The following is a 24,227-nucleotide window of genomic DNA, read 5'->3' as shown; positions in this document are numbered from 1 at the left end:
ACATACAAACATGCATATATACATACAAAGTTAATATTGTACATACAAACATGCATATATACATACAAAGTTAATAGTGTACATACAAACATGCATATATACATACAAAGTTAATAGTGTACATACAAACATGCATATATACATACACAGTTAATAGTGTACATACAAACATGCATATATACATACACAGTTAATATTGTACATACAAACATGCATATATACATACACAGTTAATAGTGTACATACAAACATACATATATACATACAAAGTTAAATCTTTTTAACGTCACCACTATAGCACATTGATTTATTAATCATCGGCTATCAAATGTCAAACATTTGGTAACATCGATATATATATATATATACATATATATATATATATATATATATATATATATACATATATATATATACATATATACATATATATATATACATATATATATATATATATATATATATACATATATATATATATATATATATATATATATATATATATATATATATATATATATATATATATATATATATATATATATATATATGTATATATATATATATATATATATATATATATATATATATATATATATTAGTAGCAGGGATCTTTTACATGCATCACACCCCCCCCCCCCCCTCCCCCCCAGGCAAGATAGCACATGTCACTGCCTTTCATACACCAGTAGTGGTGCACTGGCTGTAACAAGACATAACCCAATAGACCCACCGATGGGGATCAATCTTAGATCAATCCGAGCGCTATACGTTTGGGATACGTCGGTGGCAAACTAAATGACGTCACGTAGTTGAACGAGTTTTCGTTTACGGGTTTCTAGTTTCAGTGTTAAACTTTAAAAAAAATGTTAGTTTAATACAATTCATTATTGATTTTCTTCAAACAATATATAGAACTTTGCTTTTTTTTAATTATCCGTGAACGTGAATAAAGGTTATAGCAATACTATATAGTGTGTAAATAGAGAATAATACATGAGTGACCGTTAGATACAATATATATTACAACACGTTGTTTTAAAATGTATTTAACGAGCAAAAGCGAGTTCGATACGTTCCGAAACAACGAGTTGTAAGATAAATGGTATCTAACGGACATGAATTTTAACATCTTTTCCGACTAAAAGTTATTTACATCCCTTTCACTTGTAGCTAACTTACGCGTCACAGACAAATGATTGTCATGTCAACTATACGTCACACTGTAATCCATTTCGATCGTGCTGTTGTTGGGGTTTTTTTTATTGGATGCATGACATAGTGACCTTGTCATCAGCAGTTGTATGTCTTGAAATTGTTAACACACGTACGTGTGTAAACAACTATGTGTTATCGAAAATAACGAATGCTGTTCTCACCAACGGGTGTGTGAGTATGTGGTTTACATCGTTTCTAAATATACATGTACGTGTATGTATATCGAAAATACAGTCTTTTAGAAAGAAAAAAACCTGGAGTAATAAATAGAAATACAAACTCGGTACTAGTTATTATCAAATTTGTGTCCTTCTTGAAATAGTTTGCACTTGTCACGAGCTTTAGTATTTCACTCGGGAAATAAATTTGATAATAAACTGGTGTCTTGTTTATTATCTTCTATATATCCTTGTTTACCTGGGGCAATAAGTTTAATTTTGTTTTTAATGTCTGTATTAATGTTTGTGTTTACTTACTGAGTGGATTTTTATCCGATGTCTCGTTGTCTGCTAAATCTGTTTCGTGACTTATCTCAGTGTTTGATGTCCCCTCGTTGTCGGCTGGTTGTGTCTGACGTTTCTGCAGACCATTCTCTGTAACGTAATACTGAAAAAATGCTCGTGTACTGTTGTATCCCCGCTGAAAGATCAAAGTTTACCTATATGTAAAACAAATTTAATTTGGTATCATTAACATTTTAATATGGAAACAGGTTTATGAAGTGAAAACAAAATGATCTGATGTAATACATTTATGTCGTAATTATTAGTGCCGAAATATTTTCTAATTGTGAATTTATAAGAATAGTGTGTTTAATGATACTGTGATGTTGTATCCTTGGAATATTAATCTGTACACGTGTCTTAGGTGTTAGAATATGTATTGATATTAACATTAACACTGGGTCGTCCTGATGTTTGTAATCAGAGTAGATGATTGTGGTTTTTCTATTATTTAAAACAAACATTATCAGAGAAAGACACAAATTCGTATGCATATGCCTTCCTTTAATCCGTAATGAGGAAATATTTATGATGTTTCGGCGCCGAAGCCTCCAGATTCATTTTTGGTAGCAGCATACTAAAGGCGAGGGTGCAGAGGGCGGATCTCAAGCAAATTATTATGATTTTTTTTCATCAATACTCAAGTGCTACCATTCGTAGTGTAACAGATGTCAAGGTATGCACTATCCTGTCTGTGAGGTGGTGTGCATAAGACGTTCCTGTTGCTGATCAAAACAAAAAGTAGTAGCCTGTGGTTTCGCAGCAACGGGTTTTCTCTCTAATTATTTGTCTAACGCCATTTGATATAACTGTACATTAAAATGCGCTGAGTGTGTCATTAAATAAAATATTTCTCCTTTCTTTGTGTACCTCAACAAGGAACTCTTGATCAGCGTCTTCCAGGACAAAATCTATCGAACCCACGTGACCTGTGTTAATACCCACAGTTCTCTGCATATCACTCGTCTGAAAAGAAAACAGATATAAAACTGTAATATCTCTTCAATTGAACCGGTCGCCTTGAAGCTAACTTAAATTAATTAATATGAATGAACTACAGAGGCTATTTCATGGGGGGGGGGGGGGGGGGGGGGCTGTTCTAATACGATTTTTATGTTAACGTGTAATGTGTGAAAATATTGTTTTCACACTTTACTCGTTGACATAAAAATCGTATATTTATTGTATACATCTTTCTTAGTTTTTGACAATATCTTTCGCTTTTTTGTTAATATTATTCGCCGATCCTATCGAAAACACATAACACCATGATATATTTCTTCCAGTTGAACATTTGTTGAAAATTTACTTAAGTACGAACAAAAGTATCTTTAATTATTAAATTAATAATACTGCTGTGCAAACATACCTGACACAACGATCCTCCCCCAAAAACCCACAAAAACAAAACGAATCGTACGGCAAGTTTAAAAACTTACACTCAACGACAAGACGTAGTGTCATCATTACTTAGCTTCGTATCCAATCAGTTTTAGATATTTTATCGTAATTGCACTTCATATCCATGTTTTATAGGTACAATTGTTTAAATTAAATAAATTTATTTTTTCAAGTATGACTTAACTTAACTTTTACAATGGAGACCATTGATTCATTAATGTTCACAAAGATATATATGTTACAGTTAATCTGTATAATCAGGTAATATGTATATTACCTGATTTTTTCAGCTAATATGTATATTACCTGTTTCACTCAGGTAATATGTATATTAGCTGAAAAAAATCAGGTAATATACATATTACCTGAAATATACTTCACTAATTTATACAGATTACCTGAAACGTGCAGAATGGTATTGACAAGGTTGTTATTTGACTGAATGAATAACTATAAACAATAATATGCTGGCAATCTTTATTGGCTCAAAACACATACCATTTGCAACACACAACACACAACACACACACTACTGCAGAACAAACAACAAGATATTTTGATCAATGTAGTCCAAGTTTTCAGTTAAAAACAAGTCTATTGATCAATGTAGTCAAAGTTCTCAGTTCAAAACAAGTCTGTTGATCAATGTAGTCAAAGTTCTCATCAACAACAGTTCTTGTTTATGCATGGCAGGCTGGAATGGCAGCGGGAATTGCACACTAATCTGGCTTTGAAGCATTTACATCGATTTGTCCGACACCTCTTACTTCCAACTCAGTTACATCTTGTGAAACCTTGTCCACCGCATCTTGACTCGAGTTGCACAGCTTGATGCAGGGAAATGTCCTTATCTGTACAGACATCATCGGGTGAATACAAGGTCGTAGCACACACATCGAATTGGTTTCTAGAGTACTTTCGATCCAATATTCCTCCTTTTACAGCAATTGTGTACAACTCGTTGTCACTGTACTCTGTCACAACTCCGATGATGTTCCTAGGATCTGGTCGTCCTCTGTCAACTGAAGGAATGGGCACTGTCACATTGCTTCTGATTTGCACACTAGAAAACAAATCCTGGGTGATGTTGGCGTACTTCTTGTTGATCTCCTTGATCATCTTGTCTTGTCCTCCATGACCAGAAGCGATGTGGGCGCGCTTGATGATGTCAAAGTTCTCCTCGATAGTAGCGAAGTACAGTGGATGTTCCTGGTTTGGCTTCTTTCTGAACGTCCCCACACTGCAGTAGTTCATATTTCTTAAGCAAGTAAAACTGACGCGGTGATTTCTTGGGTGCCTGGGTGGCTTTATTGTGCTCTACAGATAGGATTAGTTAAAACAGCAGTGGTGGATTATACAGATTAACTGTAACATTGTCTATTGAAATGTACATCAAAGGTATTGTGACCAATCAAGGAGAACTTGGACTACATTGATCAAAATACTTGTTTTGAACTGAGAACGTGGACTACATTGATCAAAAGACTTGTTTTGAATTGAGAACTTGGTCTACATTGATCTAAAGACTTGTCAATACCATTCTGCATGTTTCAAGTAATCTGTATAAATTAGTGAAGTATATTTCAGGTAATATGTATATTACCTGATTTTTCCCAGCTAATATACATATTACCTGAGTGAAACAGGTAATATACATATTAGCTGAAAAAATCTGGTAATATACATATTACCTGATTATACAGATTAACTGTAACATATATATATATATATATATATATATATATACGATTTCTATATTTTTACTGGAAGTAAAATACTGTGGAAATATGACTTTTCACCGAATATCACTTTTATGGTTTCTGTAAATCTATATATTTCATTGATATGTATATAATAACTCTAGTATTGTATTGAATCTTCTTAAAATACTAAAATACTGAAGCTATGGATTTCTACTTTTGATCAAGAATTCATAATGAAGCCTCTGTTTACGCCAAGTGGAAGCACATTACAATTTCGATCTTCTCGAGTCCATTATGCAAATATTGTGTGTGTGCGTGTGTGTGTGTGTGTCCTTTCTAGTTATTCGTAGCCTAGTGGCAAAGCGCTCGCTTGATGTCTGGGATCCATCCTTGTCGTTGGACCCATTGGGCTATTTCTCGTTCCAGTCAATGCACCACCCACGACTGGTATATCGTGTTATGTGGGCCGTGTTATGTGCTATGCTGTCTGTGGGATGGTGCATATAAAAGATTCAAGCTACTAATGGAAAAATGTAGTGGATTTCCTCTCTGGGACTATAGGGGAGGGACGTAGCCCAGTGGCAAAGCGTTCGCTTGATGCGCGGTCGGTTTGGGACTGATTCCAGTCAGTGGGCCCATTGGGCTATTTCTCGCTCCAGCCAGTGCACCACGACTGGTATGTCAAAGGCCGTGGTATGTGTTATCCTGTCTGTGGGATGGTGTATATAAAAGATCCCTCGCTGCTAATCGGAAAGAGTAGCCCATGAAGTGGCGACAGCGGGTTTCCTTTATATATCTGCGTGGTCTTTAACCATATGTCTGACGCCATATTACCGTAAATAAAATGTGTTGAGTGCGTCGTTAAATAAAACATTTCCTTCCTTCCTCTGGGACTATATGTCACAATTACCAAATGTTCGACATGCAATAACTCACACCACGCTCCAGATGTTATGTGCTAAGTGTCTGTGTTTTAAACAGTATATAAGAGATAACTCACACCACTCTCCAGGTGTTATGTGCTAGTGTCTGTGTTTTAAATAGTAAATAAGAGATAACTCACACCACTCTCCAGGTGTTATGTGCTAGTGTCTGTAATTTCAATTTAATTGATATCGCTACAGTGCATCCTGTTCATTGAATTCTGGTTTCACATACCTCGACGAATATTTTCGTCATGTTAGTTAACAGTGAATTCTGCAGGGAGTTGAGAAACATGAAGAAAGTGTCCACTTCTTGTCTTCGGAATCCAGCGATCCGACACTGCAAACAGATTCCTGTTTCTTCCACAAAACGGACTAGCTCGTTGTGATAAATCTGTAGAAAGGAAGAGCATTTTGTTTAATATATACACATTGGTGTATATATATATATATATATATATATATATATATATATATATATATATATATATATATATATATATATATATATATATATATTTATATAATTTTATTTTATTATTAAGATCATGTTTAATGACTTCTATACTCACTCTTTTAATCATTGGCTAATAGGTGTCAACATATTTTTATAAATAGAGGGCCGCATTTCCAACGCCTTTTTTTCTTAAATGCAGGTGTTTAAACATTGTAAATGTATTTAGTCCACGCGTGTAAGGAATAAACAGGTGTTTAAACATTGTAAATTATTTAGTCCACGCGTGTAAGGTATAAACAGGTGTTTAAATATTGCAAATGTATTTAGTCCACGCGTGTAAGGCATAAACAGGTGTTTAAACATTGTAAATGTATTTAGTCCACGCGTGTAAGGCATAAACAGGTGTTTAAACATTGTAAATGTATTTAGTTCACGCGTGTAAGGCATAAACAGGTGTTTAAACATTGTAAATTATTTAGTCCACGCGTGTAAGGTATAAACAGGTGTTTAAACATTGTAAATGTATTTAGTCCACGCGTGTAAGGCATAAACAGGTGTTTAAACATTGTACATTATTTAGTCCACGCGTGTAAGGCATAAACAGGTGTTTAAACATTGTAAATTATTTAGTCCACGCGTGTAAGGCATAAACAGGTGTTTAAACATTGTAACTGTATTTAGCCCACGCGTGTAAGACATAAACAGGTGTTTAAACATTGTAAATGTATTTAGTCCACGCGTGTAAGACATAAACAGGTGTTTAAACATTGTAAATGTATTTAGTCCACGCGTGTAAGGCATAAACAGGTGTTTAAACATTGTAAAGTATTTAGTCCACCCGTGTAAGGCATAAACAGGTGTTTAAACGTTGTAAATGTATTTAGTCCACGCGTGTAAGGCATAAACAGGTTTTGTAAATTCGGACCAGAGAGTTTACGATTTTTCTACGTGAGCTCCCGCGTAATGTGATTTACATGTGTATCTATGTCAGAGATGATGATCCACGCGTAAGTTAATATAATTGTTCCCTATCAAATGTCATCTAGACATCATTAATTCAAAGCAGGCATGTTTTTAACAATGAATTATTTATTGTAAAGTCCGAAATCTGTCCCGGTTTTATACAACACATATATCATTTTCCAAGATTCAAATAGTCTAAGTCTAACAGAGAAAAATTAACACATAAATTCCAGCATGTCAAATTTTCACAAGTACAGCGCGGTAATGTTGGTTTACGAAATAATATGAGCATTCTGCAGGCTTGCGTTTAGAGCCAGATGTGCCTTCAACCCGATCGATATCGGTAGAGGTAATTGTGGTGTGTCAACACCGAATACTGTACCAATACCGAGGTAAATCAACCCAAAAATACCGATACCGAATCTATTAAACGTAGAGAAATCTTAAACTGTCTGTTATCCACAGGCCAGTCCAGTCGACTGAGTGCTCGCCTGAGGTGTTTGCATCACAGGATCGAACCACCTCGGTGGATCCATTGCTTGTTCCAACCAGTGCATCGCAACTGGTCAAAGACCGTGGTATGTGCCTTCCTGTATGTGGGAAATGCATATTTTAACTGTTATCCAGAGATTGGCGTCTAAACATAAAGGGAGGGGTTAATTACTTTTGATAGCGTGTACTACCTCCAAATATTGGGTTACCTTTCATAATTGTCAAACAACTACAGGTTTTCCATATTTTATACACTAACCCTCCTGTGCATACCCGTGTGGTTGTAAGGGGGCGAGTCGTAGCCCAGTGGTAAAGCGCTCGCTTGATGTGCGGTCGGTTTGGGATCGATCCCCGTCAGTGGGCCCATTGGGCTATTTCTCGCTCCAGCCAGTGCACCACGACTAGTACATCAAAGGCCGTGGTATGTGTATCCTGTCTATGGGATGGTGCATATAAAAGATCCCTCGTTACTAATCGAAACGAGTAGCCCATGAAGTGGCAACAACGGGTTTCCTCCCTCAATATCTGTGTGTCATTGACCATATGTCTGACGCCATATAACCGTAAATAAAATGTGTTGAGTGCGTCGTTAAATAAACCATTTCCTTTCCATGTGGTTGTAAAGAGTCCCTATGATACAGAAAGTGTGGATGTTTCTCTATATGACTGTTTTGCTTGGAATGTGTCTCCTCATATATCAATTATAGGGTTTTCGGCGTGACTGAGCACGATTTTGTGGTACAAAAAGACTGGCAAGTCCAATATGAAACAAATCCAATATGGAGACAATAACAATTCAATATGGCTGACACAAATAATGATATTTGAAATCGAATATTGCGTGTAATATTATTACGATGGATTACAATCTATTAGATCGTTTTTGTTTAAATGTTTAGATATATTTGTGGGATCTAAAGTACATTTTAAAATTTCCCTAAACGTAATCTAAGATGGATGTCCACAGTGCATTTGGTATACCAGGTGTGGTGCACTGTAGAGAACGGGAAGTGTAGTGACGTTAGGTTTGTTTAACGACACCTGTAGAGCACATTGATGTATTAATCATCGGCTATTTGATGTCAAACATTTCGTAATTTTGACATAGTCTTAGAGAGGAAACGCGCTACATTTTTACAATAGTAGCATTTCACAGACAAGATAGTACATACCACGGCCTGTGGTATACTAGTCGTGGTACACTGGCTGGAATGAGAAATAGTCCAATAGGTCAACCGACGGGGATCGATCCTAAACCAACCGGAAAATATAGAAATTGAAGAATGCTTGCAGTCGTATACACATTTTGTGTTTAATTATAACAAAATAAATCTGGCCAGAAAGGCTTACTTTTTATGTCTTAACAGTGTTTCATCTTAGTCGACCTGGTTATTATTATGTAGGGCGTACCCAGGATCTAAATTTTGGAGAGAAACTTTAAAACTAAAAGAGCAATGACTTCGGGACCCCGAACAAATACTACAGCCATATAGAAGTCTGGCCTCACAAATTGTCCCGTGCCGTTGCTGGGATTCGAACCTATAACACCGAATCTACCGCAGACTTGCCACGATACCTTTTGAGCTATTGTGGCATGCATGTAATTGGCAAACTCCGGTTGTGTATGTATGTGTGTGTATTATCCTATAAGTTAAATATTTAAAATAAAAGTATCCTGTTGGAAATTATAAATAATATTGTATGTATGAACTAACCGTCGAAGCAGACGTCAAGACGAGTTCTGTTTTCGGCATTGACGGGTACGTAAGTGTTTTCAAATCTTGATTTAAATTTAGATCACAACTAAACAAATATGTCTGTAAGTTGAAAATTAGTTGTACAAGACATATAAGAATATTATCTAACTCAAAATTATTATATAAATTAATGTGAAAACTATTTGGAACCGCCTTGACCGGCTCGCGCCATAGTAAACTACAAAATCCCGTTTCGTACTTAGAACTCCTGTGGCGTGGAAATTAACTTCAGTTAACATTAATTTCAATAAAATATATTTTGTTTAACCTATTTCTGGCTATAACAGAAATAGACGTAATGTCATCAAAATATATATTTGGACGCCGTGTTAATTGCGAGATAGACTTGTGTTACTGATTTACCACGTCTTTCTATTCGTCCCTTTTTGATTTCGCCTCAGGAATTATCTCCCGTCTAGTTTAATTATAAATTCGTCTCGGGCACATTTACGTCGCACAGAGAAGAATACAAATGTATTTATGTGAATAAATCTAGTGTTATTTATATCATTTGCTGATCTTGCTCTTTTTAGTATTGCGTTATTTATGTCAACAAAGATAATTGTTTGTTGAAATGCAAAGCTTATCTATTGTATAAATATCTGGCCGATCGGTGTGTGGAGCCTTTGATCAACTAGTAGTTGCACGTAGAAATATATCTGGTCACGGCAACGCTACCACGTAACCCACACCACCCCGAACCGGTTACAGATGTATGTATGTATGTATGTATTGATGTATGAATATCTATATATTGTATGTATGTCGAGGTTGACTGTTACATACATAGATATTAACGCACTGGCGCAGGAGATAATTAAATCCTTTCTGGCCTCACAAATTGTCCCATGCCGTTGCTGGGACTCGAACCTGTGGCACCGATTCGCCCGCAAATTGCAAGACTAACTACGATACGCTCTGAGCTATCGAAGCTTCCATGTATGTAGGTATGTAGGTATATATGTATGTATGATGTATCTACAACAATGTATGTGTGTATGTATGTATGATGTATCTATGTATGTATGATGTATGTATGTATGTATGTACCTGTCCGTTTCCATCCTGATCGAGGATCGCAAACGCTTTGTCCACTGTGACGTCCTTCCCAAATAACAGCTCCGCCTGCTCCCTCGAAAACTCTGTTTCCTGGAGAATGAAGATGGATTCAGTACAATAACCAAGGGCGGACACAGATTTGTATTCATTAGTCTTTCTCTCACAATACATCATTAGTCTCTTATAGTGAAGGTAAATTCACTACAGAACTGCAAAACGATTGTCTAGCACACCATTATTTTATACAGGTATAATATATGTTTAAACATATGCACGCACACTAACAATATTAAGCGAACTACTGTGAACTCGAAGTCAATATCACACATACGTCTTTGAAGGCGTTTTCCAGCTCGGTGCGGTCAATGACGTCATTCTGGTCGAGATTATGCTTCAACAGTACCTGTAACACAAGAAGAAGCATATTAATTAATTAGCATGGATTTAACACCGCTAAATCGAATTTGAAACATTTATGATGGTCTAGGAAAATTCAAACAACAAACAAAATTATCGGATTTATGCAGTATTGACTATACTCTAGAACTTAGCACGTGATCTCTCACTAAACTGTGTCTTGTGCTCAACATTTTAACTGTCATCGAAAAGGATCTGTTAGTCGTAAAGATGTTGCCTCAATAACTGAATAAATCTGGTCTTGTCTTGTCTGGTTAGTCGAAAACACATTACAATGGCACTAATCTGGGTTACGGTCTGATTTCACAGCCTTACCTTGAAAAAGGCATCCACGGCTTTGGCTACCCTTTTATTCTCATGTTCTGCCTTATCCATGTACGTCTTCTGCTTCAAGCATTGTCTTTTTAAAAAAATCATTTTACGACATTAATATTTCTAGTCACAAAAGGGTACATATTACGTCATTAATATTTATAACCTCAAAAGCGTAAATTTTACATTAATTGTTTAGTCACAAAAGTATATATTATATGACTAATATCTGTAGTGCAAAAAGTGTAAATCGATGCGCAAAGTGTCCCTCCTGTTCTGAGTGTTCCATTATTTATTAAACGAATGTACATTTTAGGACATTAATGTTTCTCATGTAAACCTGGGTTTGTTTTCGATACCGATTCTGAATGTGATGGTGATGACGTATAAACAGGTGTGCGATGTGTTCAGTGTTAGTCCACTCACGTGAGGTGCTGTGGGTCGTATGATTGATCCATCCAGGTCGGCATATTGGTTCGTTTATATTTTTACCAGTGTCCAATCACTTGTATATCCAAATATACTGTATGTGATGTCTGGTTATTGCATTCAGAAGAGAATCATTGTGATCATTTAGTATTAGCGGCTTCTTCTCTCACATGTTCGTGCTGGGGTGTCGTTAAACATTCATACATTCATTCATTCTTCTCTTACAATCCATACCCAGTGTCGTAATAATCATATGCTAGACACAAAATAGCTGTCGTTTAAAATGTGGTGAGGTGTCATTAACCAAACATCCCTTTCCCTAATAGGGTATAATAATGACTATCAGATTGGTAAATGTATTTGCTTTTGAGTAATATGAAAAAAGCACCAAAAACAAAAACAAACAAACAAATAAACAAATATATACATAAATACATAAATAAATAATACGCTGTCGAGTATAGCGTGGTTTAGGGAGGAACCAAGATGCTTCCTGAAAGGTCTTTAAAACGTATCACATTTCCTGAGGATGCTCTAGTATGGAATCTATGGATAACTGTCACTTGAGATTTAACATTAAATCTTACTCGTAGAGTTTCGTCTTTTCCTTTGGTACTTTTGGACATTGCACACCTACTCTCTTATCCAGTTCAAATTTCAGAAGATCACGATCATCGTCTGCATGCTAGAAACATCAAAGAAAATCGCATCAATATCTGGTGTGTATATATACTGAATCGTCTGCATTCTCGAAACATCAAATAATAAATGTAATTAGTGTACAAACTGCTATTTTGGGTCACTTTTTCTAAATGATGATGCTGATGACACACACACATACATGCATGCACACACGCGCACGCACACACACACACACACATCCACATATACACATACACACACACACACACACACACACACATATATATATATATATATATATATATATATATATATATTTATCCTATAACTTACCCATGATATCCATGTCATAAACCCATGTGATAATCTACTTTATTAACCCGGTTAATAATGGTATGCAAATTTGCAAGATCTCTAGGTAATGTATTGCTGTGGATGGGTCATTTGCGTACAAGCCAACAAGACCCGTGTACATGGGCGTAACGTTTTGAAAGATTTGTTTAAAATGCCTGACGTCAAACTAATTTGTGCTAATCGTGATGACGTCATATTACCGATGGCTGCGACTTTAGTACTGTGATTTACTAAAAATTGAATTAAAATGTTATTTTAGAAGTGTTATAAGATAAATACAATTCGCTACTCGTGGTTTTTAATATGTAAAATATCAACCTCGTTTAGTTAACATAGACTCGGTTGATATTTTCCATATTAAAAAATACTTGTGACGAATCCTCTATATATGAAACATCACAATGTCATGCCTACCAGCAGAAACCCTAGCGTGTTTTTATTAACACTGCCAAATCTCTGCGTCTTATCAAATAGTTTTGACAAGTCCTTCAGCGGCTGCAGCCTGCGAATGAAACTATCTTCTGGAGCCATGGACAGATACCAACCTGTAAGGAGAAACACGCGATGTGTAATGCATAAACTGGAAATAGGAACATAATCGAATGATGAACGTGATACATATTATACGAAAGAAAACAGAAGGAGTATATATTTAACAACGCCTCCTAGTATGTGCGTTTTGTTTAGCTTGCAAATATGTTAATTCTGTCACCTGGTAAAAACAAAGCAGTTACAGTCAAATACTATTATGGTATACCTTCCGATTGGCAGCAAAGCAACTTTTATTATATCCATTTTCATACGGACTGGACATCCCATGCCTCTGCTTTTAATACAACAGTTATGAAGTACTAGCAGAAACAGTCTTTGGATGTGTAGAACGTTTTATGGCTTTAATATTTTCGATATATCACGATGTGTTTGCAACATCCATAATTTCGAACATAATTGTAGTACTTAATTTTACAGATTTCATAATCCCATATTTTTCAAGCAGTGGTACTAAATTAAATGAAATAGCATACATATGTTGGCCAAGCAAAACATTATTTTCACAACAATGTCATATATATCACAGATGGTATGACTGGTAGTATTAGGTGCGCTACCAAACGTTAGGTGTTCTTCGATCTTGATATAGTGGTACCCAAAGAACTATATGAGGTGGGGAGTATCCCTTTTAGAACCAGTCGCTTTTGCTGTCGCACATCGGGTTATATGTCTTACTACTGCGTTATATTTAATTCGTTTCAACGACTATACAGTTACCCGTGATCCTGTCGCACATCGGGTTATATGTGTTACAGTTACCCGTGATCCTGTCGCACATCGGGTTATATGTCTTACTACTGCGTTATATTTAATTCGGTTCAACGACTATACAGTTACCCGTGATCCTGTCGCACATTGGGTTATATGTGTTACTACTGCGTTGTATTTAATTCGGTTCAACGACTATACAGTTACCCGTGATCCTGTCGCACATCGGGTTATATGTGTTACTACTGCGTTGTATTTAATTAGTTTCAACGACTATACAATTACCCGTGATCCTGACCATATCTCTGCACAATACAGAGTCGAATGGGTATTTGGCAAAATGGTCATTCACTCCATGACTGTCTACATTATTTAACCGGCGTCGTGGCAGGCCATCGGTCTACAAGCTGGTAGGTACTGGGTTCGGATCCCAGTCGAGGCATGGGATTTTTAATGCAGAGACCGACTCCGAACCCTGAGTGAGTGCTCCGCAAGGCTCAATGGGTAGGTGCCTCAACAAAGGCCATGGTTTGTGCTATCCTGCCTGTGGGAAGCGCAAATAAAATATCCCTTGCTGCTAATCGGAAGAGTAGCCCATGTAGTGGCGACAGCGGGTTTCCTCTCAAAATCTGTGTGGTCCTTAACCATATGTCTGACGCCATATAACCGTAAATAAAATGTGTTGAGTGCGTCGTTAAATAAAACATTTCTTTCTTTCTCATTTGCATTTACCATAGTTTGACACCAAATGGCCGATGTATTTTTTCGTACCGGGGTGTCATTAAACATCTATTCTTTCTATCTACCCATGAATTTCTATCTGTAGGAGAACAGTCACTATCGAGGAGATCCTTTACTGCACACTACATTCTTTTGTCGCTTCTCAGAAGAGGACTGATCAGTGCTGTGATGACATGCACTAATGAATCACAGTATCAAAACCGTGCCGGACTTGACAGCGGTGGTGGCAGTATTCATTTACGGGTGCTCCCGGTGGTGTGAGTATATGCTCAACGTTTGCGAACACCTGATTTCGCCACTGTTTTGACTGTGATTCATGAGTGTGTGTCATCACAGCTGTACTTATTCCAATAAGCGCCGTCCTGTGCTAATTGTGATTTAGTAAACTAATCTGGTAGTTGCACACATCGGTGGCAGTGCACGAAGAACGACAAAATAACCAGTAAAGGATCCCTTCGGAAGTGGCTGCCCTCTTACAGACGAGGCACTAGATAGAGATTCAAGAAATTAGACACTAGTTTGCCAAATGCCATTCGACTGCAGCATGCAGAGATACTGCCTTGATTACGTATTACGCGTTTGTCGTTCAGATTTACCATATTTCTGAATAATTTATGATAATACTATTTGACATTAGATACCTTGCCACCTTTCCAAATAATTTACGATCATATAATTTCACATCAGTGAACTCACCACCTCCCAAATAAGTTACAGTCATATAATTTTACATCAAATTACTTATAACTTTCCCGAATAATTTGCAAAGATATAATTTAACATCAGCTAACTTACTACCTTTGCAAATAATTTGCGATCATATAATTTAACATAAGATAACTTTCCCAATTAATATATGATCATATAATCTGACATCAAATTATTTACCACCAAAATCCAAATGACTTACTTTAAATTGCACATGTACTTACCATCAAAACAATGTATAGGGTAGTTGCATAGCCATCCACCATCAACGAACGTGTCTTTGTGATTGTGCATAGTGTACTTGATCGCCATGAATACACCTGGATGTTGAGAAAGACCGAGTAATAAAATACACGAAGACATTTTTAGTTTAATTTGTATTCCTATATTAAAAACTGGATTGGTGAATGCAATCACTCCTCGTGTACACACATATTTATCCTATAACCTACAAATGATACCCATGCCATAAACCCATGTGATAATTTAGTGTATTAACCCGGTTAATAATGGTATGCAAATTTAAAGATACATGCACAATTTCAAGGTATTTTAGTAATAATGTGTTGCGGTGAATGGGTCATTTATTTACAAGCCATCAAAACTTGTATAGATGAGCGTAACGTTTTCATACGACTTAGTTACAGTATTTGACGTCAAAGTAATTTCTGTTCAAGGGACCTTCCTGAGTTTGCTGCATTGTAAGGTGTTTTCGACTAATAAAATATTTCTACGATTAAACTTACATATTAAATATATTTTCTTGTTTAGAATATCAGTGTCTGTATATTTTAGGAAATAAAATGAAATTTAACCTAGTACAAATATTAGAACGATCAAAAACACATTTAATACACAACCACTAATATTTTATGCAGAAACATATATTTGATATGTAATTACAATCGTTAAAAAGTCTCTGTTAGTCGATAACATCTTAAAAACTGCAGCAAACTCAGGAATGTCCCTTTAACCGTGATGACGTCATATTACCGATGGAGGCGACTTTCGTACTATACTTTTACTAAATATCGAATGAAATGTTACTTTAGAAGTGTTATAGGTGTTATAGGATATATATAATTCGCTACTCGTGTTTTTTAACATGTAAAATATCAACCTCGTCTAGTTAATTGGTATTGGCCTCAACAGGCGTAGCCCAGCAGTAACGCGTTCGCTTGATGCGCAGTCAGTCTAGGATTGATCCCCGTCGGTGTGCCCATTAGGCTATTTCTCGCTCCAGCCAGTGCACCACGACTGGTATATCAAAGGCCGTGGTATGTGCTATACTGTATGTAGGATGGTGCATATAAAAGATCCTTTGCTGCTAATCGAAAAACGAGTAGCCCATGTAGTGGCGACAGCGGATTTTCTCTCTCAGTAATATCTGTGTGGTCCTTGACCATATGTCCGACGCCATATAACCGTAAATAAAATGTGTTGAGTGCGTTGTTGAATAAAACTTTGTCTTCCTTTACTTCCTTGTCTCGACAGAGCCTCGACACATACCGATTAACACACTCACTTGATCTATTTTTTATATTAAAAAAAAACCCACTCGTGACGAATCCTCTATATATGCAACTCTGATATCTATCATGTCCGACAAAAATAGTATATCTAATTAAATTAAATTATCAGTTTGGGGAATTAATATAATATAAAGTAGTGTATAGCAACATAGACATTTACCTGGAATTGCCATTGACATGCGCAGTGCCAGTCTCACGGGCATTTCCGGTGTTGTTTTCGGATGGCAATATTCGGTGTTCATTTGGTTCAGATTCGTTACAACGATGCACAACTCTTTTCCTGTTATGCGTAGAAGCTAAAATTATAAACACGAAAACAATAAAACTTAAAGTGGCAGACCCTAGTTTCAACCGGTGAAAACGGAAACTAAGTTTGGTTGATGTCCGAATATGTAAGACATCTGGATACTGTAGTAATAGTTAAACTAAAGTCTGTGGTGTTAAAATGGGGAAATACAGTCTAACAATAGACTAGAGCTTGGCTCAATGACCGTTTATTTATCACAGGTACTTTGGTGTTGTTGTTGTTTTAGAATTTTGAAAAATGTATTTCAGGGTATTACAAAAACCAAGATGTCCAGAAACACCTGATGTACGAAAAGTGATATTCTAAACAATAAAAAGACCGCCTTAGAATATACATCAGAGTCGGTTTAAGGATCCGCGGGGCCTGTAGCAATAATAACAGCGGGTCCTTTTTTTAAATCGGATTTGTTTTTGATTGAAATCAGATTTATTTGATTTTTTTTTTTTTTAACTTTCATTTGGAGCTTCTGAATTGAATACTTGCTCCCTATTAAATACACGATTTGGAAGCTTCACCGCATTCTGAAAGGAAATACCTCGAACATCTAGAAATGAGGCAACAAAATAGTATTTTAATACTTTTATTGAACAAAAACAATGTGTTCTCAGTGTCGCAAACGGTATGTCCTTACGTGTTTACTTGCCAATGTCCAAAACCGTGTACACAGTACTTAAAAAGTAACTCAATAATCCCCTGAATGCAAGATGTGACTTCACGTGTCAGATTATCTGACACGTGAAGCCACATCTTTTCTATGCATTTTGGGGATTATTGAGTTAATGTTTAAGTACTTGGTGTTTAGCCAGGATGACTATATAAGGTGATTTGACACATGAAGTCAGTGACTTCAAGTCACATCTGTGAGATCTGACTCTAGAGCATCCCCACATTCGTCCAATTTACCACATTGAAACAGAGTGGCTACACTTGACACCTTCTATTGTGTTGATCTCCCAGGATCATCCCAACCATAGATTTGGGGGAATTTTCACTGATCAGTATGACTTGTTAGACTACATGGTGTTGAAATCTAATTGCAATTCAATTATAAATATATGTAAAAAATAATTATCTAGCGTAAGTAACAATTGATTTTAAATAACACCTCATTTTTTGTACTGCAAGTTAATTGATAAATCACATGTTTACAAAATAATCAATAAAAATAAATGCAATAATCACAAAAATCAAATGAAACATAATAAAAATCAAAAATATAGTTGATATGTAATTACATTCGTTAAAAAGTCTGTTAGTCGATACCATCTTAAACATTGCAGCAAACTCAGGAATGTCCCTTTAAATATATTTTTCTGCATAAAATATTAGTGGCTGTATAGTAAACGTGTTTCTGATTGTTCTAATATTTTTACTAGGTTAAATTTCATTTCATTTTCTAAAATATATTTGTTTCGTATGTTCGAAATTATTTGAAGACAAAATCCAATTTGGGCTTCTTACACATATTAAGACGACCAGAAATACATTGAATATACAGACACTGACATTCTAAACAATAAACTATATTTAATAAGTAAGTTTAATCGTAGAAATATTTTATTAGTCGGAACATCTTACAATGCAGCTAACTCAGAAATGTCCCTTTAATCCACCTTTCTTATTGTTTATCAGTTCCATTTGTGCGCTGTTTTCATCGAGATGTGTTCTTGACCACGATTTATGATCTGAACTCTGTATGTGAATTGCCACAACAAATCTAATTTTTCTCGCACTGAAATATCTTGTGATATATTGTATTGATGACTTGGTGTGGTGGTGGTGTTTTTCGTTTACCGCAGCTCCATATACCATTGCCATAACATATGGTGTAGGTTTTTCTTTTTGAAGATTTTCTTTTTGATATATTATTTTTATATACTATATAAGCCATTTGTTTTCTAATAACTACTTTTCTTCTTCTTTCAACTTATTTTCGTGCTTATATCCAATTAAGGTTCAAGCACAATGTCCTGGGCACACACCTCAGCTATCTGGCCTGTCTGTCAAGGACGGTGGATTAGTTCTTACTCGTTAGTAAGACAGAAGAGGGTGTAGTGGTCTTACACCTACCCACTGAGTCGTTACAACTCGCTTTAGGTGGGAGCCAGTACTGAGCTGTGAACCCAGTACCTACCAGCCTTATGTCCGATGGTTTAACCACGACACCACCGAGGCCGGTAATAACTAATATAAACAATCTTTTTAATACACAGTCTTTTGTGTGTGATTGTGTGTTGAGTTGTTTGTCATACTGATGTAATTTATTCATAACTTCGTATATTTACCTTTGTTTGACACCCAATAGCAGGTGTAGTTTTGTGCGTTGGGGTGCCGTTAAAAATTCATTTATTCACCCATTTTGGTTCGTTATTTTGCCATAATTATCTTTATCTCTTTATGTTTTGGCATATAACAATTTCATTAACTTGTATTTCTGTCTCTATAAATATCTGTAGGCCCTTAACCCAGTGTATACCTAACGTATAATACGACCTTGTGGACAGAAAATCAGACACACCTGTTCAAATGTGACGTCAGGACTCCCAGTTTTAGCCTCCAGCTTGTAACCCAACCACTGATATATCCTGTTTCCTGGATTCCACCCGAAACTTCTCAGAAGATTTGGCAGCAGGCTGAAGTATCCACATTGATGATCTGTAATTAGACACCAAGTACTCTCAAGCCACCAAACAAAACCTAGTATGCAGGTTGACTGTCTAAAAACAAGTGTAGGGTTTTGTTGTTTTTATGTGGGGGGTTTGGAGGATAGGTGGGTTTGTAGTGTGTGTTTGTTTGTTTTTGTTGTTTTGTTTTTGTTGTTGTTTGTTTTGGGGTTTTATGTTTTTTGTTGTTGTTTGTTTTGTTTGGGGGTGTTTTTCATTTTTTTGTTTTTAAACATTGGCAAATACTTATTGATATAGAAATTAGGCACATTTTCGGAATATGTTAGATGATGGTAACATTACAACCACAGCATCATCCGTCGGCTATCATATCTGTTGACTTTACCATCGATTATCACAACGCAAAAGTCAAACATCAATGTTTGATTATTCTTAATCATTGAAGCGTCATTGTTGTATATATTTACCCAAAAATAAATTGCTGTTATCTTGACTGAAAAAATCTTCCAGTTCAGCAGAAGTGTAGCCAACAGCAGACAACGTTGCCGTTAGGGCACCCACACTAGCACCGGCAAATCGGCAAATTTTCGTCATCTGTCCAATTTCTTCCAAGAACTGTCATCAAATATAAATGTTTTAAAAATCACATACCATTTAACCAACAGATAACAACATACTTGCACGACATTTGGCAATACCAGCAATTCATTGCAGACTTGGACAATTAACTTATCAATTAATTATTCCACGTTATGACGTGACCGAGCTTAAAAGCACACGCAGATATCGCTCATTGAGAGAAGACATTCACCTGTGATGCATACGAAATCCCACGAACAGGCCCCGTGCTTATAAACCTTAAAGTCTAGACTTTAATAAAGTCCAGACTTTAACGTCATGACAACGTCATTCAAATAGCATTACGTTAAAGTCTGGACTTTATTAAAGTCTAGACTTTAAGTTTTATAAGCACGGGCCCAGATCAATGTTGGTTTTAAAATGTACTCGGAGAATTGATTCATATTGTGGCAATCTGTGGTTTACAATCTTTTAGAATCGTCTTACTTGCGCTACATATTTTGTGATGTTGTTTCATACAAGTTTATGTACTTGATGTACAGCTAATGGGGTAAGAGAATGGTTGATTTGACATATCTAGTCGCTTTCTTTCCCCGTCAAATTTTACCACAAATGCAGTGCCTTTCATTTAACTATAAAAGGTTTGAAACAAAACAAATAACATTCCCCATATTTAAAAAACTACAGTCTTAAAATGTCTGAGATAATTATTAATGGTTTCAAATCTACTGTTCATAACCAGATCTGGTTGAGTCCATAACCAATCAATTGAACATATTTATTTTCTGAATATTAACATTGCAGATGTGAGTATCCAGCTTGCTACTTCTATTATATTTCAGGATATTATCCACATAGTTCAAGGTATTCAGGGAAATATAACCAGTATGACCCACGTGTGTCATAATGATTTCACGTGCACAACGAATGAATTAATGAATGTTTAACGACACCCCAACACGAAAAATACATCGGCAGTGTAAACGCTTATCAAAATGACGTCATAAATATGTTTTAGTAATGTTTGAAACGTTTTGACATGGTCCTAGTTTGTTATTCGTGAAAATAGTGTTTTGGATAATGTGGATAATAAAGAAATTATTACACTTGCATGTGAATCGTACTGATTTTTACAAAACTAATGTCAGGATTCATGTATTACCCTCGCAATCGCTTGGGTAATACAAAAATCCTGACACTCGTTTCGTAAAATCAGTACGACACACAAGCTCGTATCATAGTCTCTATGTAACTTAATTTGTTTACTATATAAGATTTGTATGTAAAAGTAAATTTTAGTAATTCTTTGACTAAAATTAGCTTTTTTCAAATTTCACCTTTAAACTCTTTTTAAAAAATGCAATAAAATGGTAATTTGCAAAATATATATATATATATATTCATATGAAATCTTTATCTTATTGGTATTTAATCACTTAGTTGTGAGCAAGTTCAATTTTACCACAAAGTGTCTATAGTATTTGTTTGGTTACGGACACTACAGAAACTCCTTACTGAATGTACCTTATTGGTAGGATTCTATGTTCAGTGTTATGTCTCACTGTGAACTTAATTGATTATGCAAGTTAAAAATGTGCTAAACACGCAACACAATTAAGAAATATTTGTAGCATGACGAATGTCCTGCTAGTCATAATTCTGTTAATTTTATGGGCGAATGCTGGATAAAATAACAATTACCAATTCAGCTATATTATGTTTGTTCTTATTTTAAAATGTTGTATCTTACAAAATAATATACAAGAAAATTTAAGTACATTGTACATATTTTGGTATTTTATTATAAAATATCTAAATTTATAATGATGTTTTTTTAACGATTACGGACACTACAGTTACAGACACTACAAATATACGTCCACTGTGTTATTTTCGAATCCTTCATTTACTTCACATTTCGATTACTTTGCAGACTTTCTCCGTACATCTAGCTTGTAAACCTCAATTGGATGTAGAATTATTTTGATCAAGTCAAACATTATTAGATGGTTACGGACACTACGTATATTTTGTGACAAACCTATAAGTTGCCTTAATTTTGTTAAATGTTTGTAACATTAAAAAATATACTTTTTATTCCTAAATCATAAATACTAATTATTTGTGAGAAAATCCAGTGCAACATGATTTAATTTCACTTAATGATTAAAGACTTAATGTCCATATAGAATGGGGTATAGACTGCCTTTGAAAAAAGCATAACGAACTACTACATTTACATAAATTGCAATATGTTTTGAATCTTATGACTAATTTTTATAAAATAACTCACATTTTAAAGCTAATTGAATTGTCTGTCAACCAGTCATTTTCATATAAAACATGTTCAATACATTTTTACAAGAAAAGGATGATTTCGGTGAAAATTAAAATGGAAATCTATAACGACAAAAAGTACCCTAATTTGACTCACTAATTGACTCAATGTTTACTGAAATGACATGTCTGAAATACTCCACAGAGTTAGGTGTGACCCATATGCAACAACACCAACCAAACAGTGATGTGTTGGGCCACAATATTTAATTGTATGGAAGCATAACATAATGAATCATGATTTGGTCCCTTTATTGTAAAACAAACCCGTCAGTCAGTCATTCATTCATAAACGTTGATAGTGAGAAAACTATTTCTGTAGTGGGGTGTCGTTAAACTTCTACCTAACTTGACCTACCTGAACAGCTCCACAGTAGGCAAGGCCTTTAGTGCCTCCACCTTCGAAGATGAGATTTTCAAAGGGAAATTCATAATCCTTGAGGTCCTCGGCAGTTGCCAGACAGTCTACTTCACAATGGTAGGCACCACCGTGTTCACTGGATGAAGAGTTTATGTCGTCTGCAAGATCAGGCGAACATTCCAGCAGGTAATCGACGTGCTGCAGTCGACTCTGTCGCATCTTTTCTTTCTCCGTCAGCTGTCTCGATTTCGAATTTCCCATTTCGAGTTTACTATCCTTTTACTGAAGCTATCGGAAGTGGTTATTAGAAAAATAAAAAACAACATGGCTGACTATAAAGTGTGTATCGTCCGTGAATATTTAGTTACTACATAGTAATTGTTTAAAGATTTATAGAAAATATTTTGAATTTACAATGTTACCTATTACACTTGAGCTACGTGAGTATAAACAAAAAGTAAACAAAAATGTTTCGCATTAATAAGTGAACTTATTTCAGATTTGAAAATTATTTTGTTCGAAAGAAAAGCGCATTTAGCTATGTACCAAAAGTTATTCTATTTATATTTTCCTATGTTCGATGGCCTTTAATTCCGCTTTTGTTCAGCATATGGCGTTTATTTTCTTTTATTCATAAGTTGAACTATACTTGGTATACATCTCTACATACGGATATTTTGTTAGTTATTCTGTGTGTGTGTGTGTGTGTGTGTGTGTGTGTGTGTGTGTGTGATATATATAAAAATTATGGTTAATGCAACAATTATGTTATGAACAACATCAACAGAACAATTGAAGAAGTAAACTAAAACACTGCAAAAAAGACATATATCGCAGATAAATAAAATTCAAATTTATAATCAAATTCAGTATCACGAACAAATTGCAACAAAAATGTGGTTTATCGTCGGAGTGCATTGCCAGTGCTCACACTGAGGTGGAAGATCCTTCTTCCAGATAAAGAAGGAAATGTTTTATTTAACGACGCACTCAACTCATTTTATTTATAGTTATATGGTCAGACATATAGTTATGGACCACATATATATTGAGAGAGGAAACCCGCCGTCGCTATTTCATGGGCTACTATTTTTGATTAGCAGCAAGGGATCTTTTATATGCAACATCCCAAAGACAGGATAGTATAT

General features: G+C 35.4%; 1 protein-coding gene across 1 annotated transcript in view; it reads right to left on the bottom strand.

Annotated features, from left to right (window-relative positions):
- The window catches only part of LOC121381726, a 23,963-nt gene extending 623 nt beyond the window's left edge, over positions 1–23,340 (bottom strand). Inside the window, exons 1-13 of the mRNA XM_041511072.1 lie at positions 23,077–23,340; positions 20,270–20,417; positions 19,697–19,833; positions 17,032–17,167; positions 15,564–15,659; positions 13,045–13,175; positions 12,222–12,319; positions 11,209–11,293; positions 10,808–10,879; positions 10,468–10,566; positions 5,984–6,142; positions 2,592–2,687; positions 1,695–1,857 (exon numbers count right to left, since the gene is read on the bottom strand). Coding sequence (XP_041367006.1) covers positions 1,695–1,857; positions 2,592–2,687; positions 5,984–6,142; positions 10,468–10,566; positions 10,808–10,879; positions 11,209–11,293; positions 12,222–12,319; positions 13,045–13,175; positions 15,564–15,659; positions 17,032–17,167; positions 19,697–19,833; positions 20,270–20,417; positions 23,077–23,340 — 1,684 coding nt within the window. The remainder of the gene's footprint in view (positions 1–1,694; positions 1,858–2,591; positions 2,688–5,983; positions 6,143–10,467; positions 10,567–10,807; positions 10,880–11,208; positions 11,294–12,221; positions 12,320–13,044; positions 13,176–15,563; positions 15,660–17,031; positions 17,168–19,696; positions 19,834–20,269; positions 20,418–23,076) is intronic.
- Positions 23,341–24,227: the final 887 nt, after the last annotated feature.

This window comes from Gigantopelta aegis, chromosome 9, assembly GCF_016097555.1.
Source record: "Gigantopelta aegis isolate Gae_Host chromosome 9, Gae_host_genome, whole genome shotgun sequence".
Lineage (NCBI taxonomy): Eukaryota > Metazoa > Mollusca > Gastropoda > Neomphalida > Peltospiridae > Gigantopelta > Gigantopelta aegis.
The sequence above is the reverse complement of the archived record's forward strand: the minus strand, read 5'-3'. Positions and strand labels throughout refer to the sequence as shown.